Genomic DNA, 27,798 nt, shown 5'->3' on the forward strand with positions numbered 1-27,798 from the left:
ACTAAGCTATAAAAAAGAATGGAGTCTTGCCAGTTGCAACAACATGGATGGACCTAGAGGGTGCCATGTTAAGTGAAATAATTCAGACAAAGACAAATACTGTAAGATTTCACTCATATCTGGAATCTAAAAAAAAAAACAGATGAATAAAAAAAACCCAAAAGCATAAGTAGAGATATAAATACAGAGAACAAATTGATGGCTGCCAGAGGTGAGGCAGGTGGGGGAATGGGCAAAATAGATGAGTGGGAGATACGTCCAGTTATGGAAAGAAAAAGTCACAGGAATAAAAGGAACAGCATAAGAAATATAGTCAAGGATATTAGTGATGTATGGTGATGGAGCTACAGTTCGTGTGACCATAGTAGATAATGTACAAATTTGTCAAATCACTGTGTTGTACACCTGAAACTAATGTGTGTGAACTATACTCAAATAAAAAAATTCATATAAAAAACAAAAAATATTAAACAATTTTTAAAGATAGACATTTAAAAATGTTTTTAAAGATATAAAAAGAGTTGGTTCCAAAGGTGCTTGAATAATTTTAGCTTTTCTATTTGCCTTTGGAAGTCTTTACAGTTTCCACAAACTCACTGTTTGTATTATTTAATAAAATAAGGCTTACCATCTGAAACAGCCCAATAACTATTCCCCCTGCTTTCACGTTTGCTGCATTATATTCTCTACTTGTGAGGACTGAGGTACACCCAACTATAAGGTATGCTGGATCCCATCCCTCCCTTTCCTAAAACACTTCAATTTACATTGACAATAAAAAGGAATCCACTATGCTTGAATACTCTGGACTTTTCCTTTCTGTAAAATCTCAGCATAGGCCTTCTCTCTTTTATTCATCAGTCTCCTTTACAAGGTCTACCTTTAATACTTAAAAACTCTTTCTCACTTTGCAATGTCTATGTGCACTGGCCATTTTGCCAGAAATGCTGTTTTCCCTGCTCAAATGTCTAATTCTGGAGCTTTCTTAATGTGTTGGTATAAATGTCTCCTCTTAAAGTGATCTTCTAAAACCACCACACCTAACATAGATCCCTCCCCTTTGATATTCTCTTCGGAACAGGCATCAGGTCTCTGTCTATAACCATGTATCTGTATTGCTTTGGGCAGTGCTTGGTACCTAGTAAATATTTTTCTAGATGTTTCATGAATGACTTATTCCAGTTGAAAAAACATTGATATGTTATCTGGTTGAGCAAGCTTTGCTAGCAGTTCATGGTTTTAGTTTTTAGCATTTTAGTTGATACTGATTCTTCAAAAACTATTTGGGTACTAAAGATATGTTGGAAAACTTTATTTTTCAGTGTATTTTTAAATTCTACTAAAGATGATTAGCATATTGAGGCTATATAGTGAGAAAGTATTATTATCCTCATTCAGATCACAGTGCCTCTGTACAGACTCCATATGGTTGACAAATAGTAATAGATATTTTAACAACAATAAGTTACAAATGCAACTTTAGATGAGTTCAAGCCCTGTATTGGGCTTTGCACTGACAGTGCAGAGACTGCATGGGATTCTCTATCTCCCTCTCTCTCTGCCCATCCCCAATCATGCTGTCTGTCTCTCGTGAAACAAACTTAAAAAAATACAACTTTATAAGTAAAAATTGAAACTAAACATCATATAATGTGCTATCTTATGAAAGTTAACTATTTTTATATACTGAGCCATTATGTCTTTGAAAAAAAGACATGTGATTAGATATTTTAAACATTGATCAAGGTTGTTTCCCTGAGTTCTAAGACAGGGAAGTACAAGGAAATAATGAATGCACACTTACTTATGTATTGAATGTATGCTATGAACATTTCCATTAGATTTTTAATAAAACTGATCTTAATAATTCCATGAATTCCGACTGAAAATTGATAATATTTAAAATTTTCATTTTAATTATTCTGATAAATATTTAAGACTCAAAATCCCAAAGCAGAGAACACAAAACAATCAGCTGTTATAAACATTATTTAGGAAGTGAGCCAAGAGCCAATATGCTGGCTGCTAAGTCTCTTAATGGCTGCTTTCATTTCCTGATTCCTCAGAGTATAAATAATTGGATGAAGGAGGGGGGTTATTATAGAATAAAATACAGAAAGAAATTTATCTACAGAGTAACTCTTGAATGGGAAAGCATAGATGAAGATAGCAGGACCAAAGGAGAGAGTGACCACAGTGATGTGAGCAGACAGTGTGGACACTGCCTTAGAGGATGCACTGGAGGAGTGCTGCCAGATGGTGACCAGCATGACAATGTAGGATATGAGCAGGAGAATGAAGCAGATCAGGGACAGGAAGCCACTATTTGCAATCACCAAGAGCTCTAGGATATAGGTCTCAGTGCAGGCAAGCTTGATGACCAGGGGAAGGTCACAGAAAATGCTGTCCACAACATTGGGACCACAGAAGGGTAAACCTACCATGAAAACCATCTGGCTTGTGGTATGTATGGATCCAATTGCCCATGAGAGCAGCAGAAACCCGATGAGCACCCTGTGATTCATGATGGTCTGATACTGCAAGGGCTTGCATATGGCAACATACCTGTCTATGGCCATAGCTATCAGAAGAGACATCTCTCCACCCCCAAAGAAGTGCGTAAAAAACATCTGGGCCATGCAGCCCCACAGGGAGATGGTCTTGCATTTTCTAAGGATGTCTGCAATCACTTTGGGAGTTGTAGCAGAAGAAAGACATAAATCAAAAAATGATAAATTTGCCAGAAAGAAATACATGGGGGAGTGAAGATGCGTATCAACTATCACAGAGATCACAATGAGGAGGTTTCCTACTATGATGGCTACATAGACAAGGAAGAAGACTGCAAAAAAGAATATTTGAATTTCTCGAGAAGTGGAAAGTCCCAGCAAGATGAACTCAGACACACTTGATCTGTTGTTGGGGACATCCATTCATCCTTTCGTATGAGTTCATCAGAGGTTGCCTAGAAGAGGGAAAAACACACAGAATGTCATAGGGACTGACAAGTCCATAAACTTGATCTTTACTCACATACTGTTTCTTACCCAGGCAAACAACCCTTTTGGTACTATGACTACTTCTTTCGTATTTTACAGGAGATATTTCACTGGACCACATGGTATAGAAACTGGAGGGAATGGAGACAACTAAATAAAATGGGTATATTGGTTAGTAGGGGCATGGTCAGTTGGACATTTGAGAAAACCTCTCCTTCTTGTTCAGCTGCAGATCAGACTGTGTGAACTCATAAGGTACTAGAATAATAATAGAGAAGAGATTGGAAGGCATCAGCAGAAGTGATTTTTATCTCTTGCAGGAGGTGCATTTACTGACACATTTTCATGAAAATCTCAAAAGGCAGTAAAAATTCGCCATAAATATTGCTGAAATCACATGAAGTGCATTATGATTCTTGAAAAGAACTGATTATAGACCATGAGCATATTGTTGATAGAAGGTTGCATGTGGAGACAGTTATCTCATTAACTGAGATCAAACCCAATTACTGAGGAAAGATTAAGTTATTTAGACTAGACTCTCAAAACCACAGGTACTCATCTACATGTGCTGGACTCTTCAGTTCATGTGATCAGATGTAAAGTGTGTCCCATCTGTGCATTCTTCTCCAGTTGTTGCAAACATGAACAAAGATCTATTTTTATCTGATATTCTTTCTAGGTCATATGACTTCACAGATATAAGTATAAAGTAACTCCTAAATCACTATTAGTAAGACTAGTGAAGTTTACCATTGTAGTCTTGTTCCACTTTCCTCCATTAGTGAGGGGTAAAGAGTAAGGTGAATCATTTACCTTTGTGAGCATGACTTAACAAGACTTCAAAAGAGTCCTATCTTTGAGAAGAGTCCTATCTTGGGTTACTTAGCCTCCTTGGACCTATCCTTCCTCACAATTATTTCCCTTAAAATTCTTTCAATCTTTGACTTTGTCAGAGATGGAAGTGTCAGAGATACTATGTTGCTGACTTGGGTGGATTCAGGCAAATTAAATGAACTTTTAAAAAAGACACACAAATAAAGGGAATAGGTCAGCGCTCATTCTATGTAAATTCACCTGGTTAAGACCTTCGTTGTTTGGCTGATTTTAGCTCTCTTCTTCAAGTCTTATTTCAGGCATGTTCATCTTCAGTCTTTTCCTTGCTTTTATGACAGCCTAGACCAAAGGCTAATGTAGATTATAAGAAAAGAAAATAGAATGTATGTGATTTGGGGATACATGTAATCTTTTAGTTACATAGTTCATATTTTTAAAAATGTATATCTAGATAACCATAATAAACACTTAATCATATGTTCGTTTCTATGCATGGTTACGACCACTAAGACACACAGTTCTTGTAAATGGCCATAATCATCCCATTATAACCCCAAACATAATCAGCCCATTATGTTTGACACTATCATTGAAAGTAACATAAAAACTTCCTTCTTTCACAAGGTAATAAAACAGGAAATGCACATCTTTGATAGTTCTCATTCACAGATGGGAATCTGTATTTCTTCTTTGTGCCTTGTACTCTTAACTGTAGGACAATTATTTCATCTGAACTATAGCCCCTAGACCTTCTGTATTTCCTTGAGGCACGCAATAGGTATACTTTGCAGGTGCACCTGGGTCTGGCAAAGACAGAGCCTAGAGAAGATGTTATCTCTAATTTTTTTCTGGCTTAATGAGTGTTTTCACTACTTGGCCATTTTCAGACTGTTACCATAGGAAAGTTGAATTTTCTCATAAGCTTTTCTAGCAATCCCTAACAAGTATAATGATGGCATCAATATTTTATGAGTGGTGACATTCTATGATTTTCAAAGCCCTGAATCAGGCATTTTATCCTCACATTTCTATCATTTATCTCTCTTTTAAAATAATTGCATTTCTAAAAAACAAAAGCACTTTCTCTATATTTCTGCTATAATTTAAAGAATAAAATCATTCAACCTGATAAGTATAACCAAACAATTTGAACATACCTAGGTTTCTTTAGTCTAAGAATAATGTATTGGCCTGGGCTGCCATTATAATCTAATTTCCAATAATCATGGGTTTAGTGTTTTCTGATTTTTGTTTTTTTTCCCAATTGTAACAAGATCATGTTTGTTCCAGATTAATTTTTGAAACCCATTGAGCCCTCCTCTCAGTTTCATTTTGGCACATATGTTTCACACTTATGGATACATTTAATGTTATTAATGAGAATAATGTGATTGATGTGATATGTAGATAGAGTAGCATGTCAAGATTATGTAACCTACCGGTTTGCACTTGGACTTCAGAGGTAACATCAGTATGAAATGGATGCTTAATCTTCATCATCCAGAGACTTTATTTTCTTCTCTGGACTTCAAAAGACAGCAGTATATGAGTGTATCCCTTGGTAGGAGGCACAAAGGAGAGAACCCATTTAATTGTTTTAGATTCCTTAGGGGCCAGTGGTAAAAAAGTAATTGGGATTGTTGAAAAAGACTTTTGACATTGCAGAAAGGAGATACCATTTTTCATCTATAAAACTGATAATACTTTAAAGGCAATAATCCATACTAGGACCAGAGTTGAATTATGAGAATTCTATATGATGTTCATTCTTTTGTAGTAGTTTGTTTTCTCCAAAAAGCATTCATAAATGTGATATTTAGCAAAAATATAAATATTCTAGATTATTTATATTCTACATTTTATTAAGGCTGAGATTTTCACATTTAAACTTGAATCTTTGTGGACTGTTGAGAAACAATGTGAAATTATTTTTTATCATTGAAATTAAATAGTAATTCATTCCACTAAGAATTTGTTATGCTTTTTTTTATTACCTTTCAAATTTGCTGATACATCAGGCTCTTTTTGGGGAGTACTTGTTTACTGTTTTATTTTCCTGGATAATTTTTGAAGAGTTACTACTTAACTCATTAGTTTACAGTATAGTTAATGTATAGAAGGGCAAGTCTGTTGTCATTGCTTTATTCATTCAGAGTGTTCTTGGTTATTTTTATATATTTTTATTCTACATTAAATAGATGTATTTTCTAAAGTTAAAACAAGTTCCATTGACATTTTAATCTCGTGGTATGAAACTTCTAAGAAAGGTTTGAAAAAATGAACATAATTACAAAATTGAGTCTTCCATTCAGAAAGATTTTATGTCTCTTTAAATGTCTGCCTACTTTTATGATACAATATATTTTCTAATCTTCATTATCAATTTTTTGGGTAACACATTATTTGTTAAATGTAATTTTGCATATACTTACTATGATCTTTTTCTTTAACATAATTGGTTTTATTGCTATTGGTTCCATTTATTACATATTTATATGGCACATGGTATCATTGTGGAAATCTCTTTTGTCATTTTTTTCCCCTGTTCTTTGTCTTCTTTGTTTCAAGTTACTGGTAAAATAATATACAACATTAATAACATTTTTTTCTTCAGATACATTTCCTGTGCCTTAGTCCATTAACTAAGTGTTTAGATTAATGTTGAATAACAGTGATGATAACTGGCTATGGCAGAATTTGTTAGTTTCCCAAACATGACCCTTCCTTCTTTCTCTAAAACAAAAACTCATTTTCTAACTTTTTTTTTTTTATAGTTTATTTATTTTGAGAGAGAGAGAGAGAGAGCAAGCAGGAGTAGGTGAGGGGCAAGGAGAGAGGGATAGAGAGAATTCCTAGCAAGCACCATGCTTAACACAGAGCCCGACATGTGGCTTGGTCTCATGACTGGGAGATAATGACATGAGCTTTAATCAGAAGTCGATGGCTTAATTGTCTGACCACCCAGGTGCCCCATTGCTCATTCATGGTATGAGGCGTCTATGCACTTCCATGGAGTCTCCAACCCTGTCCAGAACACTGCATCTCACTACCTTGAGCCATCCACTGTTCTTCATTTTCCTCACCAGTGACCAGTTTAGTAATTGGTATAGACTGTGTAACAGACTGCTGAGTAGCCTTCTCCCATTCTTCTTTAGTAACAGATGTCTGATTCATTAAGTGGCATTGTGAAGCCTGCCATGTGATAAAAGTGGCAAATAACATGAAAGTAAACAGTATTTTCAGCTGGCTACTTGGTGAAAATTCTTTTTTTTTTTTTTCAATATATGAAGTTTATTGTCAAATTGGTTTCCATACAACACCCAGTGCTCATCCCAAAAGGTGCCCTCCTCAATACCCATCACCCACCCTCCCCTCCCTCCCACCCCCCATCAACCCTCAGTTTGTTCTCAATTTTTAAGAGTCTCTTATGCTTTGGCTCTCTCCCACTCTAACCTCTTTCTTTTTTCCTTCCACTCCCCCATGAGTTTCTGTTAAGTTTCTCAGGATCCACATAATATAGCAGGAATATTTAAATGTCTTAGGTTTTCTTTTTATTTTCTTAACATGATCTGGAATGCATGCATGCATGCATTCATTCATTCATTCATTCATTCTAAATGACAGTAATACCTGTTCTTTAGAGAACACTTAGGAAATACAGATTTTATTTTATTTATTTATTTTTTATTTTTTAATATATGAAATTTACTGTCAAATTGGTTTCCATACAACACCCAGTGCTCATCCCAAAAGGTGCCCTCCTCAATACCCATTACCCACCCTGCCCTCCCTCCCACCCTGCCCTCCCTCCCACCCCCCATCAACCCTCAGTTTGTTCTCAGTTTTTTTTTTTTTTTTTTTTTTTTTTTTTTTTTTTTTTATTTTTAATATATGAAATTTACTGTCAAATTGGTTTCCATACAATACCCAGTGCTCATCCCAAAAGGTGCCCTCCTCAATACCCATCACCCACCCTGCCCTCCCTCCCACCCTGCCCTCCCTCCCACCCCCCATCAACCCTCAGTTTGTTCTCAGTTTTTAACAGTCTCTAATGCTTTGGCTCTCTCCCACTCTAACCTCTTTTTTTTTTTTTTTTTTTTTTTTTTCCTTCCCCTCCCCCATGGGTTTCTGTTATGTTTCTCAGGATCCACATAAGAGTGAAACCATATGGTATCTGTCTTTCTCTGTATGGCTTATTTCACTTAGCATCACACTCTCCAGTTCCATCCATGTTGCTACAAAAGGCCATATTTCATTTTTTCTCATTGCCACGTAGTATTCCATTGTGTATATAAACCACAATTTCTTTATCCATTCATCAGTTGATGGACATTTAGGCTCTTTCCATAATTTGGCTATTGTTGAGAGTGCCGCTATAAACATTGGGGTACAGGTGCCCCTATGCATCAGTACTCCTGTATCCCTTGGATAAATTCCTAGCAGTGCTATTGCTGGGTCATAGGGTAGGTCTATTTTTAATTTTCTGAGGAACCTCCACACTGCTTTCCAGAGCGGCTGCACCAATCTGCATTCCCACCAACAGTGCAAGAGGGTTCCTGTTTCTCCACATCCTCTCCAGCATCTATAGTCTCCTGATTTCTTCATTTTGGCCACTCTGACTGGCGTGAGGTGGTATCTGAGTGTGGTTTTGATTTGTATTTCCCTGATAAGGAGCGACGTTGAACATCTTTTCATGTGCCTGCTGGCCATCCGGATGTCTTCTTTAGAGAAGTGTCTATTCATGTTTTCTGCCCATTTCTTCACTGGGTTATTTGTTTTTTTTGGGTGTGGAGTTTGATGAGCTCTTTATAGATTTTGGATACTAGCCCTTTGTCCGATGTGTCATTTGCAAATATCTTTTCCCATTCCGTTGGTTGCCTTTTAGTTTTGTTGGTTGTTTCCTTTGCTGTGCAGGAGCTTTTTATCTTCATAAGGTCCCAGTAATTCACTTTTGCTTTTAATTCCCTTGCCTTTGGGGATGTGCCGAGTAAGAGATTGCTACGGCTGAGGTCAGAGAGGTCTTTTCCTGCTTTCTCCTCTAAGGTTTTGATGGTTTCCTGTCTCCCATTCAGGTCCTTTATCCATTTTGAGTTTATTTTTGTGAATGGTGTGAGAAAGTGGTCTAGTTTCAACCTTCTGCATGTTGCTGTCCAGTTCTCCCAGCACCATTTGTTAAAGAGACTGTCTTTTTTCCATTGGATGTTCTTTCCTGCTTTGTCAAAGATGAGTTGGCCGTATGTTTGTGGGTCTAGTTCTGGGGTTTCTATTCTATTCCATTGGTCTATGTGTCTGTTTTTATGCCAATACCATGCTGTCTTGATGATGACAGCTTTGTAGTAGAGGCTAAAGTCTGGGATTGTGATGCCTCCTGCTTTGGTCTTCTTCTTCAAAATTACTTTGGCTATTCGGGGGCTTTTGTGGTTCCATATGAATTTTAGGATTGCTTGTTCTAGTTTCGAGAAGAATGCTGGTGCAATTTTGATTGGGATTGCATTGAATGTGTAGATAGCTTTGGGTAGTATTGACATTTTGACAATATTTATTCTTCCAATCCATGAGCAGGGAATGTCTTTCCATTTCTTTATATCTTCTTCAATTACCTTCATAAGCTTTCTATAGTTTTCAGCATACAGATCTTTTACATCTTTGGTTAGATTTATACCTAGGTATTTTATGCTTCTTGGTGCAATTGTGAATGGGATCAGTTTCTTCATTTGTCTTTCTGTTGCTTCATTGTTAGTGTATAAGAATGCAACTGATTTCTGCACATTGATTTTGTATCCTGCAACTTTGCTGAATTCATGTATCAGTTCTAGCAGACTTTTGGTGGAGTCTATCGGATTTTCCATGTATAATATCATGTCATCTGCAAAAAGCGAAAGCTTGACTTCATCTTTGCCAATTTTGATGCCTTTGATTTCCTTTTGTTGTCTGATTGCTGATGCTAGAACTTCCAGCACTATATTAAACAGCAGCGGTGACAGTGGGCATCCCTGTCGTGTTCCGATCTCAGGGAAAAAGCTCTCAGTTTTTCCCCGTTGAGGATGATGTTAGCTGTGGGCTTTTCATAAATGGCCTTTATGATCTTTAAGTATGTTCCTTCTATCCCGACTTTCTCAAGGGTTTTTATTAAGAAAGGGTGCTGGATTTTGTCAAAGGTCTTTTCTGCATCGATTGACAGGATCATATGGTTCTTCTCTTTTTTTTTGTTAATGTGATGTATCACGTTGATCGATTTGCGAATGTTGAACCAGCCCTGCATCCCAGGAATGAATCCCACTTGATCATGGTGAATAATTCTTTTTATATGCTGTTGAATTCGATTTGCTAGTATCTTATTAAGAATTTTTGCATCCATATTCATCAGGGATATTGGCCTGTAGTTCTCTTTTTTTACTGGGTCTCTGTCTGGTTTAGGAATCAGAGTAATACTGGCTTCATAGAATGAGTCTGGAAGTTTTCCTTCCCTTTCTATTTCTTGGAATAGCTTGAGAAGGATAGGTATTATCTCTGCTTTAAATGTCTGGTAGAACTCCCCTGGGAAGCCATCTGGTCCTGGACTCTTATTTGTTGGGAGATTTTTGATAACCGATTCAATTTCTTCGCTGGTTATGGGTCTGTTCAAGCTTTCTATTTCCTCCTGATTGAGTTTTGGAAGAGTGTGGGTGTTTAGAAATTTGTCCATTTCTTCCAGGTTTTCCAATTTGCTGGCATATAATTTTTCATAGTATTCCCTGATAATTGTTTGTATCTCTGAGGGATTGGTTGTAATAATTCCATTTTCACTCATGATTTTATCTATTTGGGTCATCTCCCTTTTCTTTTTGAGAAGCCTGGCTAGAGGTTTGTCAATTTTGTTTATTTTTTCAAAAAACCAACTCTTGGTTTCGTTGATCTGCTCTACAGTTTTTTTAGATTCTATATTGTTTATTTCTGCTCTGATCTTTATTATTTCTCTTCTTCTGCTGGGTTTAGGCTGCCTTTGCTGTTCTGCTTCTATTTCCTTTAGGTGTGCTGTTAGATTTTGTATTTGGGATTTTTCTTGTTTCTTGAGATAGGCCTGGATTGCAATGTATTTTCCTCTCAGGACTGCCTTCGCTGCATCCCAAAGCGTTTGGATTGTTGTATTTTCATTTTCGTTTGTTTCCATATATATTTTAATTTCTTCTCTAATTGCCTGGTTGACCCACTCATTCGTTAGTAGGGTGTTCTTTAACCTCCATGCTTTTGGAGGTTTTCCAGACTTTTTCCTGTGGTTGATTTCAAGCTTCATAGCATTGTGGTCTGAAAGTATGCATGGTATAATTTCAATTCTTGTAAACTTATGAAGGGCTGTTTTGTGACCCAGTATATGATCTATCTTGGAGAATGTTCCATGTGCACTCGAGAAGAAAGTATATTCTGTTGCTTTGGGATGCAGAGTTCTAAATATATCTGTCAAGTCCATCTGATCCAATGTATCATTCAGGGCCCTTGTTTCTTTATTGACTGTGTGTCTAGATGATCTATCCATTTCTGTAAGTGGGGTGTTAAAGTCCCCTGCAATGACCACATTCTTATCAATAAGGTTGCTTATGTTTATGAGTAATTGTTTTATATATCTGGGGGCTCGGGTATTTGGCGCATAGACATTTATAATAGTTAGCTCTTCCTGGTGGATAGACCCTGTGATTATTATATAATGCCCTTCTTCATCTCTTGTTACAGCCTTTAATTTAAAGTCTAGTTTGTCTGATATAAGTATGGCTACTCCAGCTTTCTTTTGGCTTCCAGGAGCATGATAAATAGTTCTCCATCCCCTCACTCTCAATCTAAAGGTGTCCTCAGATCTAAAATGAGTCTCTTGTAGACAGCAAATAGATGGGTCTTGTTTTTTTATCCATTCTGATACCCTATGTCTTTTGGTTGGCGCATTTAATCCATTTACATTCAGTGTTATTATAGAAAGATATGGGTTTAGAGTCATTGTGATGTCTGTATGTTTTATGCTTGTAGTGATGTCTCTGGTACTTTGTCTCACAGGATCCCCCTTAGGATCTCTTGCAGGGCTGGTTTCGTGGTGACAAATTCCTTCAGTTTTTGTTTGTTTGGGAAGACCTTTATCTCTCCTTCTATTCTAAATGACAGACTTGCTGGATAAAGGATTCTCGGCTGCATATTTTTTCTGTTTAGCACACTGTAGATATCGTGCCAAGCCTTTCTGGCCTGCCAAGTTTCAAAGGAGAGATCAGTCACGAGTCTTATAGGTCTCCCTTTATATGTGAGGGCACGTTTATCCCTTGCTGCCCACAGAATTTTCTCTTTATCCTTGTATTTTGCCAGTTTCACTATGATATGTCGTGCAGAAGATCAATTCAAGTTACGTCTGAAGGGAGTTCTCTGTGCCTCTTGGATTTCAATGCCTTTTTCCTTCCCCAGTTCAGGGAAGTTCTCAGCTATTATTTCTTCAAGTACCCCTTCAGCACCTTTCCCTCTCTCTTCCTCCTCTGGGATACCAATTATGCGTATATTATTTTTTTTTAGTGTATCACTTAGTTCTCTAATTTTCCCCTCATACTCCTGGATTTTTTTATCTCTCTTTCTTTCAGCTTCCTCTTTCTCCATAACTTTATCTTCTAGTTCACCTATTCTCTCCTCTGCCTCTTCAAGCCGAGCGATCGTGGTTTCCATTTTGTTTTGCATTTCGTTTAAAGCGTTTTTCAACTCCTCGTGACTGTTCCTTAGTCCCTCGATCTTTGTGGCAAGAGATTCTCTGCTGTCCTGTATACTGTTTTCAAGCCCAGCGATTAATTTTATGACTATTATTCTAAATTCACTTTCTGTTGTATTATTTAAATCCTTTTTGATCAGTTCATTAGCTGTTGTTATTTCCTGGAGATTCTTCTGAGGGGAATTCTTCCGTTTGGTCATTTTGGAGAGTCCCTGGCGTGGTGAGGACCTGCAGTGCACTTCCCCTGTGCTGTGGTGTATAACTGGAGTTAGTGGGCGGGGCCGCAGTCCGACCCGATGTCTGCCCCCAGCCCACTGCTGGGGCCACAGTCAGACTGGTGTGTGCCTTCTCTTCCCCTCTCCTAGGGGCGGGATTCACTGTGGGGTGGCGTGTCCCGTCTGGGCTACTTGCACACTGCCAGGCTTGTGTTGCTGGGGATCTGGCGTATTAGCTGGGGTGGGTAGGCAAGGTGCACGGGGGCTGGAGGGGCAGGCTTAGCTCGCTTCTCCTTAGGTGATCCACTTCAGGAGGAGCCCTGTGGCAGCGGGAGGGAGTCAGATCCGCTGCCGGAGGTTTGGCTCCGCAGAAGCACAGAGTTGGGTGTTTGCGCGGAGCGAGCAAGTTCTCTGGCAGGAACTGGTTCCCCTTGGGATTTTGGCTGGGGGATGGGCGGGGGAGATGGCGCTGGCGCCTTTGTTCCCCGCCAAGCTGAGCTCTGCCGTCTGGGGGCTCAGCAGCTCTCCCTCCCTTTGTCCTCCAGCCTTCCCGCTTTCTGAGCAGAGCTGTTAACTTATGACCTCCCAGACGCTAAGTCGCGCTTGCTGTCGGAACACAGTCTGTCCGGCCCCTCCGCTTTTGCCAGCCAGACTCGGGGGCTCTGCTTGGCCGGCGAGCCGCCCCTCCGCCCCGGCTCCCTCCCGCCAGTCCGTGGAGCGCGCACCGCCTCGCCGCCCTTCGTACCCTCTTCCGTGGGCCTCTAGTCTGCGCTTGACTCCGGAGACTCCCTTCTGCTAATCCTCTGGCGGTTTTCTGGGTTCTTTACGCAGGTGTAGGTGGAATCTAAGTGATCGGCAGGACGCGCTGTGAGCCCCGCGTCCTCCTACGCCGCCATCTTCCCTCTCCTGGTGAAAATTCTTTAGAGGGGCTGACTTCTGATAGAGTCACGCACTTTGCCTCTCCCCACCTCTATATTTTCTCGGGTCTAATTGGTATAGTGTTAGTTGTTATACTAACATAAAGTACTATAAATATTTACAGTTCAATGCTGTCAGGTTAGCATTCTACATACATAAAACAGGAGTTTAATTACTTAGTAACATGAAGTGAACATGTCTAATGACATGAAGGCTGAGATGCTAACAGGAAATGTTCAGGGAAACCAAAGATGAACATCAACTGGAATCTACCACCAAATCTAATCTGGAGGGGCAAGAGAAAACACAGTCTTACCACAGCCCCAGGGTAATGACATGTATTCATTTTCTTCTTCTCCTTCAAACAATTTCCCAAAAACTAGAAGCTTCATCCAACCCAAATTTCTTATCTCCTAGTTGTATAAGTCCGAAATCCAACTTTTTTCTCTCTGGGATACAATGAAGTTGTTGGTAGGACAATATTTCTTACTGGAGGCTTTGAGGGAGGAAACTGTTCCCAGACTCATACTGGCTAATGGCCAACTTTAGTTCTAGGTGTTTTTAGAATAACATCTCCATTTCCTTGCTGATTTTTAGTCAGGGGTTATTCTCACTTTCTAGACATTGCATGTATTCTTTGGTCGTATCTTCTTCCTCTTCAAAGCCAGGAACAGTGGATGAAAGCCTCCTCAAGATTCATCCTTCCTGGATTCTTTTTTTCTTTCTCTGGATCCATGAAAAGTTCAATACTTTTAAATACTCAGGCAGTACATTGAAGCCACAAGATTACCCAGGATAATCTACCCATCTGAAGGTTTATAAACAATCATATTGTCAAATTTCTGTTTGCCATGTAAGGTAACATATTCACAGGTTCCATGATAAGGGTATGGACTTCTTTGGGAGACCATTATTTTGTGCATGATGCCTTATATACAAAAGTGAGAAATGTAGTGACCAATTTCACTAGGAGGGCTAGAGTCATGGAAGTGTTGCTGAGTTCCAGACTGAGCCAGAGAACTACTACAGATATTTGGGCTAAGACAGTGTGTGTGTGTGTGTGTGTGTGTGTGTGTGTATTCTTCGTTTTCTTTTCCTCCCACCCTGTATTAATCTAACAGTGATACCCATTTGTAACTATCTGAAGGTCAGGAAATGTTAGGGTGCTAGAAATGAAGTCTTCATGCATTAGGGCTTCCTGTAGTAAGAGCAAATTTGTAGAAACGAAAAGAATGGATTGGATGGAATATGGGACTATAATGGCACACATCCATTTATTATTTAGTCTTTCTGGAGTACAAATGTGTGAGGAATTTTTACAGACATTTTGGGAGAAATTATTTAAAAATGAACATACATACATGGGGTTTTGGAGTCTCCGTTGATAGTGTCGCACTGCTACACATACATTGGACTAAGATGCTATAATTGTTTTACACTAGAAAATAAAAGCTCTATCTAATTATAACACTGCAATCATGGCTGATTAAAGGCAGACCAAAAATTTAGGTCAAGGACATGTGATGTGCACTTACTTAAAGGGAAGTTAAGTGAAATTTTCAATATTCCTAAGATAGGGCATAAGACAAAAAACACTTTTTTCTTCCCAGATTAAGCCACTGTGACGAATCAAGTGTGAGGACAAAAACCATTATCATTTAGGATGGCAGGGTCTTGCCACATTTGTGAAATTTTGGAGAGTTTATCCAGGGCAAGGATGCTGAGGCATCTCCTTAAAAGTTAAAGTATTGCATCTTGTACCATCGCTGTGCCACTAAGAAGAAAGCATAATGTCTGGTAGTCCTCTCCAAGTTTTAGAGGCAGTGTATTCCAACTTGTATATAATATTTATTGATCGACATGAGGTTTCCAGTTTTGTAAACTTAGTTCAGGGGAGGCATCTTATCAGATCTAGAACAAAGTAAAAGTAGCCTTACCCCTAGGGCCATTTATCCAGGTTAATCATACAGTATTAAAGTTATCTCTCCTGAGAAATAAACCATTCATTAGTTTTTTTCCACATTCTAATAGGAGAGTCACAACGTAGTTTCACAGGATCATAGCATGTGTATGCCATGTGCAGCAGAGAACTATGCATGAGTTGGAAATTAGCCACTGACATTCTACTAAACCCCGTAGGTATGGACCATCTGACCATGGAGGTTCAATTGACTATGGAGATGTAGGTGTCCATCATGCCCTGCATCATTTTATATTAAGACTGACTTTGAGCATCACGGTGTTTAGATTGTATCCTGGTGTCTTGAGATGGCATCCTCTAGGATGTAGTGTATACTCTTATTTAATGACATTAGATGTAATTTTGTTCCCAGTAAACAGAATCTGTAGGGTTAAGAACACGGATATTCTCTGTATGTCTTCAAACTCTATAAAACACTTGTAGAATTTATGCTTTCTTTTCCCACAGCTTCAGGCTCTCTAGTTCCAGAAGTTCTGGGATATGCTTTCACCAGTGATGCAGTAAGATTTCTATTAACCTCAAGCTTCACTGCCACTCAATCACTTTATGTTTTCCTTTCCCAGAGACATCATGACAATGAAAGGTGTCACTATCTTGTAAGTAATTTACCTTGGTCATCAGAAGAGGTAGTACTGCTGCACTACAATGGTTAAGTAGGGCCACAGTAGAATTTTTTAAATCTAAATTGAGATATGGAATTGAGCTATTCTACTTCTTGGCTGAAAAAATGCACTGGATGGTATTACTTGCAGAGATGTCAGTGAAGAAGAAAACATTAGTGAACATGGAGCGATAGCTATACAAAATGAAACAGGAAGAGATTGAAAACAATTTCCATTCCATAAATGTCTCTACAAGGTAAATGACCATACACAGTGAAAGTAGTAACAATACCTTGTTGAATGTGTTATCTCAGTAGATAACAGCAGACATTAATCTAAAACAGCACAAACACCAGAGTGGGGAGAAGGTCAATGGAAGGAAATGGAAGTTTCACTAATGGGATATTTGTATCACTAACTGTGGTCCATGAGTGTCACCCATGTATTGCAGTTGGACTGTGGTACATCACAATGGTCAGTATGTATTTGTGGTCCTAAAATTAACATTAAAGCCACAACAAATTTTTCTGTTCTTCCTGTTTGAGTTTTGGTAGTGTGTGAGTATCTAGGAATTTGTCCATTTCTTCATCTTGTCCAGTTTGTCAGCATATAATTTTTCATCATATTCTCTTTTGATTGTTTGAATTTTTGTGCTGTTGGTTGTGATCTCTCCTCATTTATTCATGATTTTATATGGGTCCTCTTTTTTGATAAGTCTGGCATGGTGTTTCTCAATTTTGTTTACTTTTTCAAAAACCAGTGTTTAGTTTCACTGATCTGTTCTGATTTTTTTTTTTCATCTTTATCGTTTGTTTCTGCTCTAAACTTTATTTTTTCCCTTCTTCTGATGGCTTTGGGATTTATTTGCTGCTCCTTTTCTAGTTCCTTTAGGTATAAGGTTAGGTTGTGCATTTGGGAACTTGCTTTCTTCTTGAGCTAGATATGATTGAAGTGTATTTTTCTCTGTGACTGCCTTTGCTGCATCCCAAGGATTTAGAGTGTCATATTTTCATTTTTATTTACTTCCATGTATTTTTTAAATTTATTCTTTAATTTCCTGGTTAATACATTCATTCTTCAGTAGGATCTTCCTTAACCTCCATGTATTGAGGGCTTTGCAAATTTTTTCTTGTGGTGATGTCAAGTTTCTTAGCATTATGACTTGAAAATATGCCTGGTATGATGTCACTCATTTTGTACCCATTGAAGGCTGATTTGTGACCTAGTATGTGATCTCTCCTGGAGAATGTTCCATGTGTACTCAACAAGAATATGTATTTCTTGTTGCTATGTATTGCTAAGTCCATCTGGTCCAGTGTGTTACTCAAAGCCATTGTTTCCTTGTTGATTTTCTGCTTAGATGGTATATCCATTGCTTCAAGTTGGTTATTAAAGTCTCCTACTACTATGGTATTATTATCAATAAATTTCTTTATGTTTGTGAATAATTTATTTATATATTTGGGTCCTCTAAGTTAGGGCCATAAATATTTACAATTGTTAGATCTTTGATGGATAGATCACTTAATTATGATATAATGCCCTTCTTCATCACTTGTTACAGTAGTTGTTTTAAAATCTAGGCTGTCTGATATGAGTATGGCTACTATGACCTTCTTTTGAAGTCCATTAGCATGATACATGGTTCTCTATCCCCTTACTTTCAACCTGCAGTTGTCTTAGTATAAAATGAGTCTCTTGTAGGCAGCATATAGATGGATCTTATTTTGTTTTGTTTTGTTTTTGTTTTTGTCCATTCTGATACCCTATTTCTTTTTTTGGAGCATTTAGACTATTTACATTCAGAGTGATTATTGAATTTAGTGCCGTTGTGTTACCTATAGAGTTGGTACATCCGGTGGTATTCTCTGGTCTTTGTTGTCTTTCCTGCTTTGGTCTTTTTTTTTCTCCACTCAGAGAGTCCCCCTAAAATTTCTTGCAGGGCTGGTTTAGTTGTCATGAACTCCTTTGGTTTTTGTTTGTCTTGGAAAGTCTTTCTCTCTCCTTCTTCTGAATCATAGCCTCAGTGGTTAAAAGGATTCTTGGTGGCATACTTTCCAATTAAACAATTGAATATTTCCTGCCACTCCCTTCTGTCCTGCCACATTTCACTGAAGAGGTCTGATACTAACCTTATGTGTTTACCCTTCTAAGTTAAGGACCTTTTGTTCCCAACTACTTTCAGAATTCTCTTTTTATATTTTTGCAAGTTTCACTATTATATGTCATGGTGTTCACCTGTTTTTGTTGATTTTGAAGGGAATTCTCTGTGCTTGTTTGACTTGGATGGCTTTTTCCTTCCCGAGATTAGGGAACTTCTCTGCTAGAACTTGTTTAATCATTCTGCCCCCTTTCCCTGCTCTTCTGGGACTCCTACGATATAGATATTATTTCACTTTATGGAATTGCTGGGTTCTCCAAGGCTGTCATTTTGATCTAATAGTTTTCTTTCCATCTTCTTATTTCCATGATTTTATCTTCTATATCACCTATTCTGAACTCAGATTCCTCATCCTTATTGTAATTATATCGTCAGTTTGCATCTCAGTTATAGCATTTTTAAATTCATCTTGACTAGTTCTTAGGTCTTTGGTTTCTGCAGGAAGGGTTTCTCTGGTATCTTCTATGATTTTTTCAAACCCACCTAGTAGTCTTCTGACTGTTATTCTAAATTCTTGTTCAGGTATATTGTTTGATGTTCTCTGATCTTTGTAGTCTTTCCTTCTTTGGTCTTTTTTTCCCTCCACCCATAGAGTCCTCCTAAAATTTCTTGCAGGGCTGGTTTAGTGGTCAGGATATACTTTTGAGAAAGTCCCTAGTTGTGATTTCTTCTTGACCTTTCTTTTAGGGAATATTCCTCCATCTTGTCGTTTTGACTAAGTTCCTTTCTTTTGCATGTTTTAAAAGCTTGTTATGTTTGCTGCACCTGATAGTACTGCTGATTAAAGAGGCTTAATACCCTGTCCAGGCCTGGCAGTCCAGGAAGTGTTTCTGGTGTATGATGTGTGTGCTCTGCTGTTGTGTTTTGGCTGTTCTTTCCCACCAGTTAGCCCTCTGCGATCTCCTCCTTGCTTGCTGTGGTGGAGTGTTTGGACCTGTAACTAGATGTGCTTCGATTTGTTTGTGAAGTAACCTTGGGGGGGAAAAGCCTGGAGGAAGCCTGATCCCATAAAAAAGAAAAGGAAGGGGAAAAAAAGAAAACCAAACAGAATAAAAAACTATAAAGCTGATTCCAAGGAAAAAGAAAGGGAAATAAATACAGAAGAAAAAGAAGGTAAAGGAAAAGAATAAAAAGGCCTGATACAAAAAAAGAAAGAAAGAAAGGAAAAGATAAAAAGAAATGACAAAAGCAAAAACAAAAACAAATCAGAAACTATGAACCAGATTCCAAAAGAAAAAATAAGTGGAAAAAAAAGAAAAAGAAAAAGTGTTGCCTGTTGGTCCCCGGGGGATGGTGGCTTTGCTGGTCTGAAGAAGAGGCCAGCTGTATTGACTTGGAGTCAGTCTTTCTACAGTTTATAAGCAGTTGCCAGGCACCCAGTGGCAGGGTTCGGTGTAAGCAGGTCCCACGAACAGTGGGGGCCACTGTGTTGCTCTCTAAAGTCCCACTGTGTTGGTGTTGAAGGGAAAATGATGCTACCCCAATCTCTCAGTGAACCTGGGATCTCAAACCCTGGTATTCAGGCAGCCTTACAGAATTGCGAAGGCAGTCAGCATGCCCTGCACCACAACTATCCTCTGCCTTCTTATTGGTGCATGGATGGGATTCAAAACCCAAAGTCTTAAAGGACCCAGCACAAGGTGGACTGGCCCCTCTACTCCAGAAGAGCCCCTCACACTGCTGATGAAAGGCCTTTGGCTGGCACCTGCAGGGTCTTTTGTCCTTGAGGAGTCAATAAAGCTTGTTCCAAAGTACTCCAGGAAGGGGACTGTTCTTTCCCAGTGCATCCTGGAATTTGTTATAACAGGGTAGGCACTCCCGGCCAGCTCCCTCCTTTCCAGGAGCACACACCACAGCTCCACTCCAGAGAAAGTCACACACTTCGAAAATCTCAGAGTTTCAGCTCCACATGCTGTTTGCCAAAAAAAAAAAAAAAAAAAAAAAAAGAACTGGGACACAGTGCTCCCAGTCTCGCTCCCAGTCTGTGGTCCAGAGAGGTTTTCCTCTTGTGCTAACTCAATGCTGCACTATCGCAACACCTCTACTTTTTTTTTTTCTATCTATGAAATAGGCTGCTCCCTTTCATGGCTCCACCATTTTACATTCCCCAACTCCCATCCATGTACCTCACATGTGTCAAGCTGGCTCCTCCAATGGTGGAGATCTTTCTACCACTCTGCAGGTACATTTCCTGAGTATTCCAAGTAATCTGACCTCAACAGCTTTCTTTGAGGGACGTAGGAAGTCCAGAGCCCCCTACTTCCCCACTAACTTAAGTCCTCCCTCTGTCAGTAATCGGCTAAGAAATTGAATCCGTTATCAAAAATCTGTCAACAATAATAGTCCAGGTCCAGATGGCTTCCTAAGGGAATTCTACCAATGATTTAAAGAAGAGTTAATACCTATTCTTTTCAAACTGTTCAGAAATGGAAAAGAAAACAGAACTGGAGAACAGAAAACAGAAATGGAAGGAAAGCTTCAAAACTCATTCTATGAAGCCAGCATTACCTTGATTCCAAAACCAGAAAAAGATCCCACTAAAAAGGTGAATTATAGGCCAATATTCCTGATGAATCTGTATGCAAAAATTCTGAACAAGATACTAGCAAATTGAATTCAACAGCACATTAAAAGAATTATTCACCATAATCAAGTGGGATTTCATCTTGGGAAGCAGGGCTGGTTCATTATCTGCAAATCAATCAACATAATACACCACATTAATGAAAGGAAGGATAAGAACCATATGCTCCTTTCAAAAGATGCAGAAAAGCATTTGGCAAAATACAGCATTCTTTCTTGATAAAAACTCTTAAGAAAAGAAGGGGTAGAAGGAACATACCTTAACATCATAAAAGCCATATATGAAAGGCCAACAGGTCATATCATCCTCATTGGGGAAAACAGAGAGCTTTCCCCGTAAGGTCTGGGACTTGCCTGGGATGTCTCCTCTCACCACTGTTGTTCAATATAGTATGGGAAGTCCTTGACTCAGCAATCAGACAGCACAAAGAAATAAAAGGCATGCAAATTGGCAAAAAGAAGTCAAACTTTCACTCTTTGCAGATGACATGGTACTCTACATGGAAAGCCCAAAAGCCTCCACCCAAAACTGCTAGAACTGATGTGTGAACTCATCAAAGTCTCAGTGTATAATATCAATGTACAGAAATTGATTGTGTCTCTATACACCAGTAATGAAGCAGAAGAAAGAGAAATCAAGGAATTTATTGCATTTACAATTGCACCAAAAACAATAAGATACCTAGGAATAAACCTACCCAAAGAGGTAAAAGATCAGTACACTGAAAATTACAGAAAGCTCATGAAGGAAATTGAAGAGGACACAAAGAAATGTTAAAACATTCCATGTTCATGGATCAGAAGAACAAACATTGTTAAAATGTTTATATTACTCAAAGCAATCTATGCATTCAATGCACTCCCTATCAAAATAACACCAGCATTCTTCACGGAGCTAGAGCAAAAAATCCTAAAATTTTGTGAAACTAGAAAAGATCCTGAATAGCCAAAGTCACGTTGAAAAAGAAAAGCAAAGCTTGAGGCATCACAATTGCAGACTTGAAGCTGTATTACAGAGCTGTAATAATCAAGACACTATGGTACTGCCACAAAAACAGACACATAGATTAATGAACCAGAATAAAGAACCCAGAAATGGGCCCACAAATATATGGCCAACTAATCTTTGACAAAGCAAGAAAGAGTATGCAATGCAAAAAAGACAGTAACTTCAGCAAACAGCACTGGGAAAACTGGACAGTGACATGAAGAAGAATGAAACTGGACCACTTTCTTACACCATACCCAAAAATTAATTCAAAATGGATGAAATACCTAAATGTGAGACCGGAAAGCATAAAAATCCTACAGGAGCAAACAGCAGCCTCTTTGATCTCGGCCACAGCAACTTCTTACTAGACATGTCTCCCAAGGCAAGGGAAACAAAAGCAAAAATGAACTATTGGGACCTCATCAAGATAAAAAGCTTCAGCACAACTAAGGAATTAAAAAAAAAAAGAAACTAAAGGCACATGGTGGAATGGGAGAAGATAATTGCAAATATCATATTGGATAAAAGGTTAGAATCCAAAATCTATAAAGAACTTACCAAACTGAACACCAAAAAACCCAAATAATACAGTGAATAAATGGGCAGAAGACATTAATAGACATTTTTCTAAGGAAGATATCCAGATGGCTAACAGACACATGAAAAGATGCTCAAAATCACTCATCACCAGTGAAATACAAATCAAAACCACAATGAGATAACACCTCATACCTGTCAGAATGGCTAATATAAACAACTCAGGAATCAACTGATGTTGGCTAGGATACAGAGAAAGAGGAACACTTCTGCACTGTTGATGGGAATGCAAACTGGTGCAGCCAGCCACTGTGGAAACAGTATGGAGATACCTCAGAAAATTAAAAATAGGATTAACATATTAGCCAGTACTTCCACTGTTTGGTGTTTAAACAAAGAAAATTCAAAAAACTAATTTGAAAAGATTTATGTACTTCTAAATTTATTGCAGTATTATATATAATAGCCAACATATGGAAGCAACCAAAGTGTCTATCACTAGATGAATGGATAAGGAAGATATAGTATATACACACTGTAATATTATAGCCATAAAAAAGAATGGAGTCTTGCCATTTGCAACAGCACGGATGGACTTAGAAGGTGTCATGTTAAGTGAAATAAGTCAGACAGAGAAAGACAAACACCCTAAGATTTCACTCATGTGTAATCAACATGCACACACACACACACACACACACACACACACACACACAAACCCAAATGAATAAAAAACAACAACAAAGAGCAGAATTAGAGATATAAATACAGAGAACAAACTGATGGCTTCCATAGGTGAGGCAGGTGGGGGGATGGGCAAAATAGGTGAAGGTGAGTGGGAGATACAGGCTTCCAGGTATGGAAAAAACAAGTCACAGGAATAAAAGAAACAGCATAAGAAATATAGTCAATGATATTATAATAGTTATTTATGGTGACAGATGGAGCTACAATTCTGGTGAGCATGGGAGCATACTGTATAAATTTGTCTAATCACTATGTTGTATACCTGAAACTAATGTAATATGTGTCTCAACTATATGCAAATTTAAAAATTCATATAAAAATAAAAAAAATTAAATATTTTTAAAAGGGAAACATAAAAAATTTTAAAAGACGTCAAAAGAGGTGGCCCCCAAGATGTTTGGATAATTTTAGGTTTTCTATTTTCCTTTGGAAATCTTTACAGTTTCCACAGACTCACTGTATTACTTAATAAATACAGGCTTACTATCTGAAGCAGACTACTAACTCTTCCTCTGCTCTCACTTTTGCTGCATTGTATTTTCTACTTAAGAGTACGGATGTATGGCAAACTATAATGTTTGCTGGATCCCATCCCTCCCTTTCTCAAAACACTTCATTGGCTTTACCTTGACGATAAAAAGGAATCCACTGTGCCTGAAAACTCTGGTCTCTTCCTTTCTATAATATCTCAGCATATGTCTTCTCTCATTTATTCATAAGTCTCCTTCACAAGGTCTACCTTTAAAACCTAAAACTCTTTGTCACATCACAATGTCTATTTACACTGGCCCTTTTACTGATGTACTCTTTCCCCTGCTCAGATGTCTAACTCTAGAGCTTGCTTAATGTGTTGGTATAAATGTCTCCTCTTAAAGTGATCTTCTGAAACCACCACACCTAACACAGATCCCCTCCCCTTTGATATTCTCTCCGGAACAGGCATCAGGTCTCTGTCTATAATCACGTATCTGTATTGCTTTGGGCAGTGCTTGGTACCTAGTAAATATTTTTCTAGATGTTTCATGAATGACTTATTCCAGCTGAAAAAACATCGACATGTTATCTGGTTGAGCAAGCTATGTTAAGCAGTTCATGGTTTTAGTTTTTAGCATTTTAGTTGATACTGATTCTTCAAAAATTATTTGAATACTAAAGATGTTGGAAAATATATTTTTCTGCATATTTTTTAAATTATAAAGATGATTAGCATATTGAGGATATATAGTGAGAAAGTGTTCTTATCCTCATTCAAATCACAATACCTCTGTGCAGACTCCATATGGTTGACAAATAGTAATAGATATTTTAACAAGAATAAGTTATAAATGCAACTTTAGATGAGTTCAAGCCCTGCATCGGGCTTTGCACTGACAGTGCAGAGACTGCATGGGATTCTCTATCTCCCTCTCTCTCTGCCCCTCCCCAATCATGTTGTCTGTCTTTCTCAAAATAAACTTAAAAAATACAACTTTATAATTCTTTTTATATGCTGTTGAATTCGATTTGCTAGTATCTTATTGAGAGTTTTTGCATCCATATTCATCAGGGATATTGGCCTGTAGTTCTTTTTTTTTTTTTTTTCTTTTCTGCTGGGTCTCTATCTGGTTTAGGAATCAAAGTAATGCTGGCTTCATAGAATGAGTCTGGAAGTTTTCCTTCCCTTTCTATTTTTGGAGCAGCTTGAGAAGGATAGATTTTATCTCTGCTTTAAATGTCTGGTAGAATTCCCCTGGGAAACCATCTGGTCCTGGACTCTTATTTGTTGGGAGATTTTTGATAAGTGATTCAATTTCTTCGCTGGTTATGGGTCTGTTCAAGTTTTCTATTTCTTCCTGTTTGAGTTTTGGAAGTGCGTGGGTGCTTAGGAATTTGTCCATTTCTTCCAGGTTGTCCAGTGTCTTGGCATATAATTTTTCATAGTATCCCCTGATAATTGCTTGTATTTCTGAGGGATTGGTTGTAAGAATTCCATTTTCATTCATGATTTTATCTGTTTGGGTCATCTCCCTTTTCTTTTTGAGAAGCCTGGCTAGAGGTTTATCAATTTTGTTTATTTTTTCAAAAAACAAACTCTTGCTTTCATTGATATGCTCTACAGTTTTTTTTGTTTTTTTTTTTTAGATTCTGTATTGCTTATTTCTGCTCTGATCTTTATAATTTCTCTTCTTCTGCTGGGTTTGGGGTGTCTTTGCTGTTCTGCTTCTATTTCCTTTAGGTGTGCTGTTAGATTTTTGTATTTTGTATTTTGTATTTTTCTTGTTTCTTAAGATAGGCCTGGATTGCAATGTATTTTCCCTTCAGGACTGCCTTTGCTGCATCCCGAAGCATTTAGATTATTTTATTTTCATTTTTATTTGTTTCCCTGTATTTTTAAATTTCTTCTCTAATTGCCTGGTTGACCCATTCATTCTTTAGTAGGGTGTTCTTTAACCTCCATGCTTTTGGAGGTTTTCCAGACTTTTTCCTGTGGTGGATTTCAAGCTTCATAGCACTGTGGTCTGAAAGTGTGCATGGTATGATCTCAATTTTTTTATACGTATGAAGGGCTGTTTTGTGACCCAGTATGTGATCTATCTTGGAGAATGTTCCATGTGCACTCAAGAAGAAAGTATATTCTGTTCCTTTGGGATGCAGAGTTCTAAATATATCTGTCAAGTCCATCTGGTCCAATGTATCATTCAGGGCCCTTGTTTCTTTATTGATCCTGTGTCTAGATGATCTATCCATTGTTGTAAGTGGAGTATTAAAGTCCCCCGCAATTACCACATTCTTATCAATAAGGTTGCTTATGTTTGTGATTAATTTGTTTTATATATTTGGGGGCTCCCATATTCAGCACATAGACATTTATTTATTTATTTATTTATTTATTTATTTATTTATTATTTATTTATTATAGAAAGATATGGGTTTAGAATCATTGTGATGTCTGTAGGTTTCATGCTTGTAGTGATGTCTCTGGTACTTTGTCTCACAGGATCCCCCTTAGGATCTCTTGTAGGGCTGGTTTAGTGGTGATGAATTCCTTCAGTTTTTGTTTGCTTGGGAAGACCTTTAGCTCTCCTTCTATTCTGAATGACAGACTTGCTGGATAAAGGATTCTTGACTGCATATTTTTTCTGTTCATCACATTGAAGATTTCCTGCCATTTCTTTCTGGCCTGCCAAATTTCAGTCCATAGATCTGTCACTAGTCCTACTGGTCTTCCTTTATATGTTAGAGCGTGTTTATCCCTAGCTGCTTTCAGAATTCTCTCTTTATCCTTGTATTTTGCCAGTTTCACTATGATATGTTGTGCAGAAGATCGATTCAAGTTATGTCTGAAGGGAGTTCTCTGTGCCTCTTGGATTTCAATGCCCGTTTCCTTCCCCAGATCAGGCAAGTTCTCAACTATGATTTGTTCAAGTACACCTTGAGCCCCTTTCTCTCTCTCTTCCTCTTCTGGAATCCCTATTATACGCATATTGTTGTGCTTGTTTGCATAACTTAGTTCTCTAATTCTCCCCTCATACTCCTGGATTTTTTTATCTATCTTTTTCTCAGCTTCCTCTTTTTCCATAATTTTATCTTCTAAATCACCTATTCTCTCCTCTGCCTCTTCAATCTGAGCTGCGGTCACCTCCGTTTTATTTTGCACCTCATTTATAGCATTTTTAGCTCCTTATGACTGTTTCTTAGTCCCTTGATCTCTACAGTAGATTTTCTGCTGTACTCTATACTGTTTTCAAGCCCAGCAATTAATTTTATGACTATTGTTCTAAATTCTCGTTCTGTTACATTGCTTAAATAGTTTTTGATCAATTCGTTAGCTGTCACTAATTCCTGGAGTTTCTTTGGAGGAGAATTCTTCCATTTCGTCATTTTGGATAGTCCCTGGAGTGGCATGGAACTGCAGGGCTCTTCCCCTGTGCTGTCTAGAGTAACTTGTGCTGGTTGGTGGGGCCGCAGTCAGACCCGATGTCTGCCCCCAGCCCACCACTGGGGCCACAGTCAGACTGGTGTGTACCTTATCTTCCCCTCTCCCAGGGGCAGGACTCACTTTGGAGTGGTGTGGCCTCTGTCTGGGCTACTTGTACACTGCCAGGCTTGTGGTACTACTTCTATGGGATCTGGCGTATTAGCCAGGGTGGATCTGCAAGGTGCACAGGGACGGGTGGGGCAGGCTCAGCTCGCTTTGCCTTCGGTGTTCCCCTGTGGGAGGGGCCCTGCAGCACCAGGAGGGAGGCAGATCTGTTGGAGGGATGAATCCACAGAAGCACAGTGTTGGGTGTTTGCGCAGTGCAAGCAAGTTCAGTGATGGGAACTGGTTCCCTTTGGGATTTCGGCTGGGGGCTGGGAGAGGGAGATGGTGCTTCCCAGCCCCTTTGTTCCCCGCTAAGCTGAGGTCTGTCTTCCGGGGCCCAACACCTCTCCCTCCCGGTGTCCTCTCGCCCTCCCGCTGTCCAAGCAGAGCTGTTGACTTTTAGCATTCCAGATGTTAAGTCCCTCTGGCTGTCAGAACTCACGCAGTCCAGCCC

At 38.5% G+C, this 27,798-nt stretch overlaps 1 protein-coding gene across 1 annotated transcript; it reads right to left on the bottom strand.

Annotated features, from left to right (window-relative positions):
* Window positions 1-1,991: 1,991 nt before the first annotated feature.
* On the bottom strand, window positions 1,992-23,975 carry LOC122222575 (olfactory receptor 4K13-like). Its single transcript, XM_042943140.1, has 4 exons — window positions 23,908-23,975; window positions 5,276-5,393; window positions 4,077-4,187; window positions 1,992-2,965 (listed from the first exon to the last, which is right to left on the bottom strand). The coding sequence occupies exon 4, from the start codon at window positions 2,931-2,933 to the stop codon at window positions 1,992-1,994; it is 942 nt and encodes a 313-aa protein (XP_042799074.1). The 5' UTR covers window positions 2,934-2,965; window positions 4,077-4,187; window positions 5,276-5,393; window positions 23,908-23,975.
* Window positions 23,976-27,798: the final 3,823 nt, after the last annotated feature.

The sequence above is a fragment of the Panthera leo genome, chromosome B3 (assembly GCF_018350215.1).
Source record: "Panthera leo isolate Ple1 chromosome B3, P.leo_Ple1_pat1.1, whole genome shotgun sequence".
In the NCBI taxonomy this organism is placed as follows: domain Eukaryota; kingdom Metazoa; phylum Chordata; class Mammalia; order Carnivora; family Felidae; genus Panthera; species Panthera leo.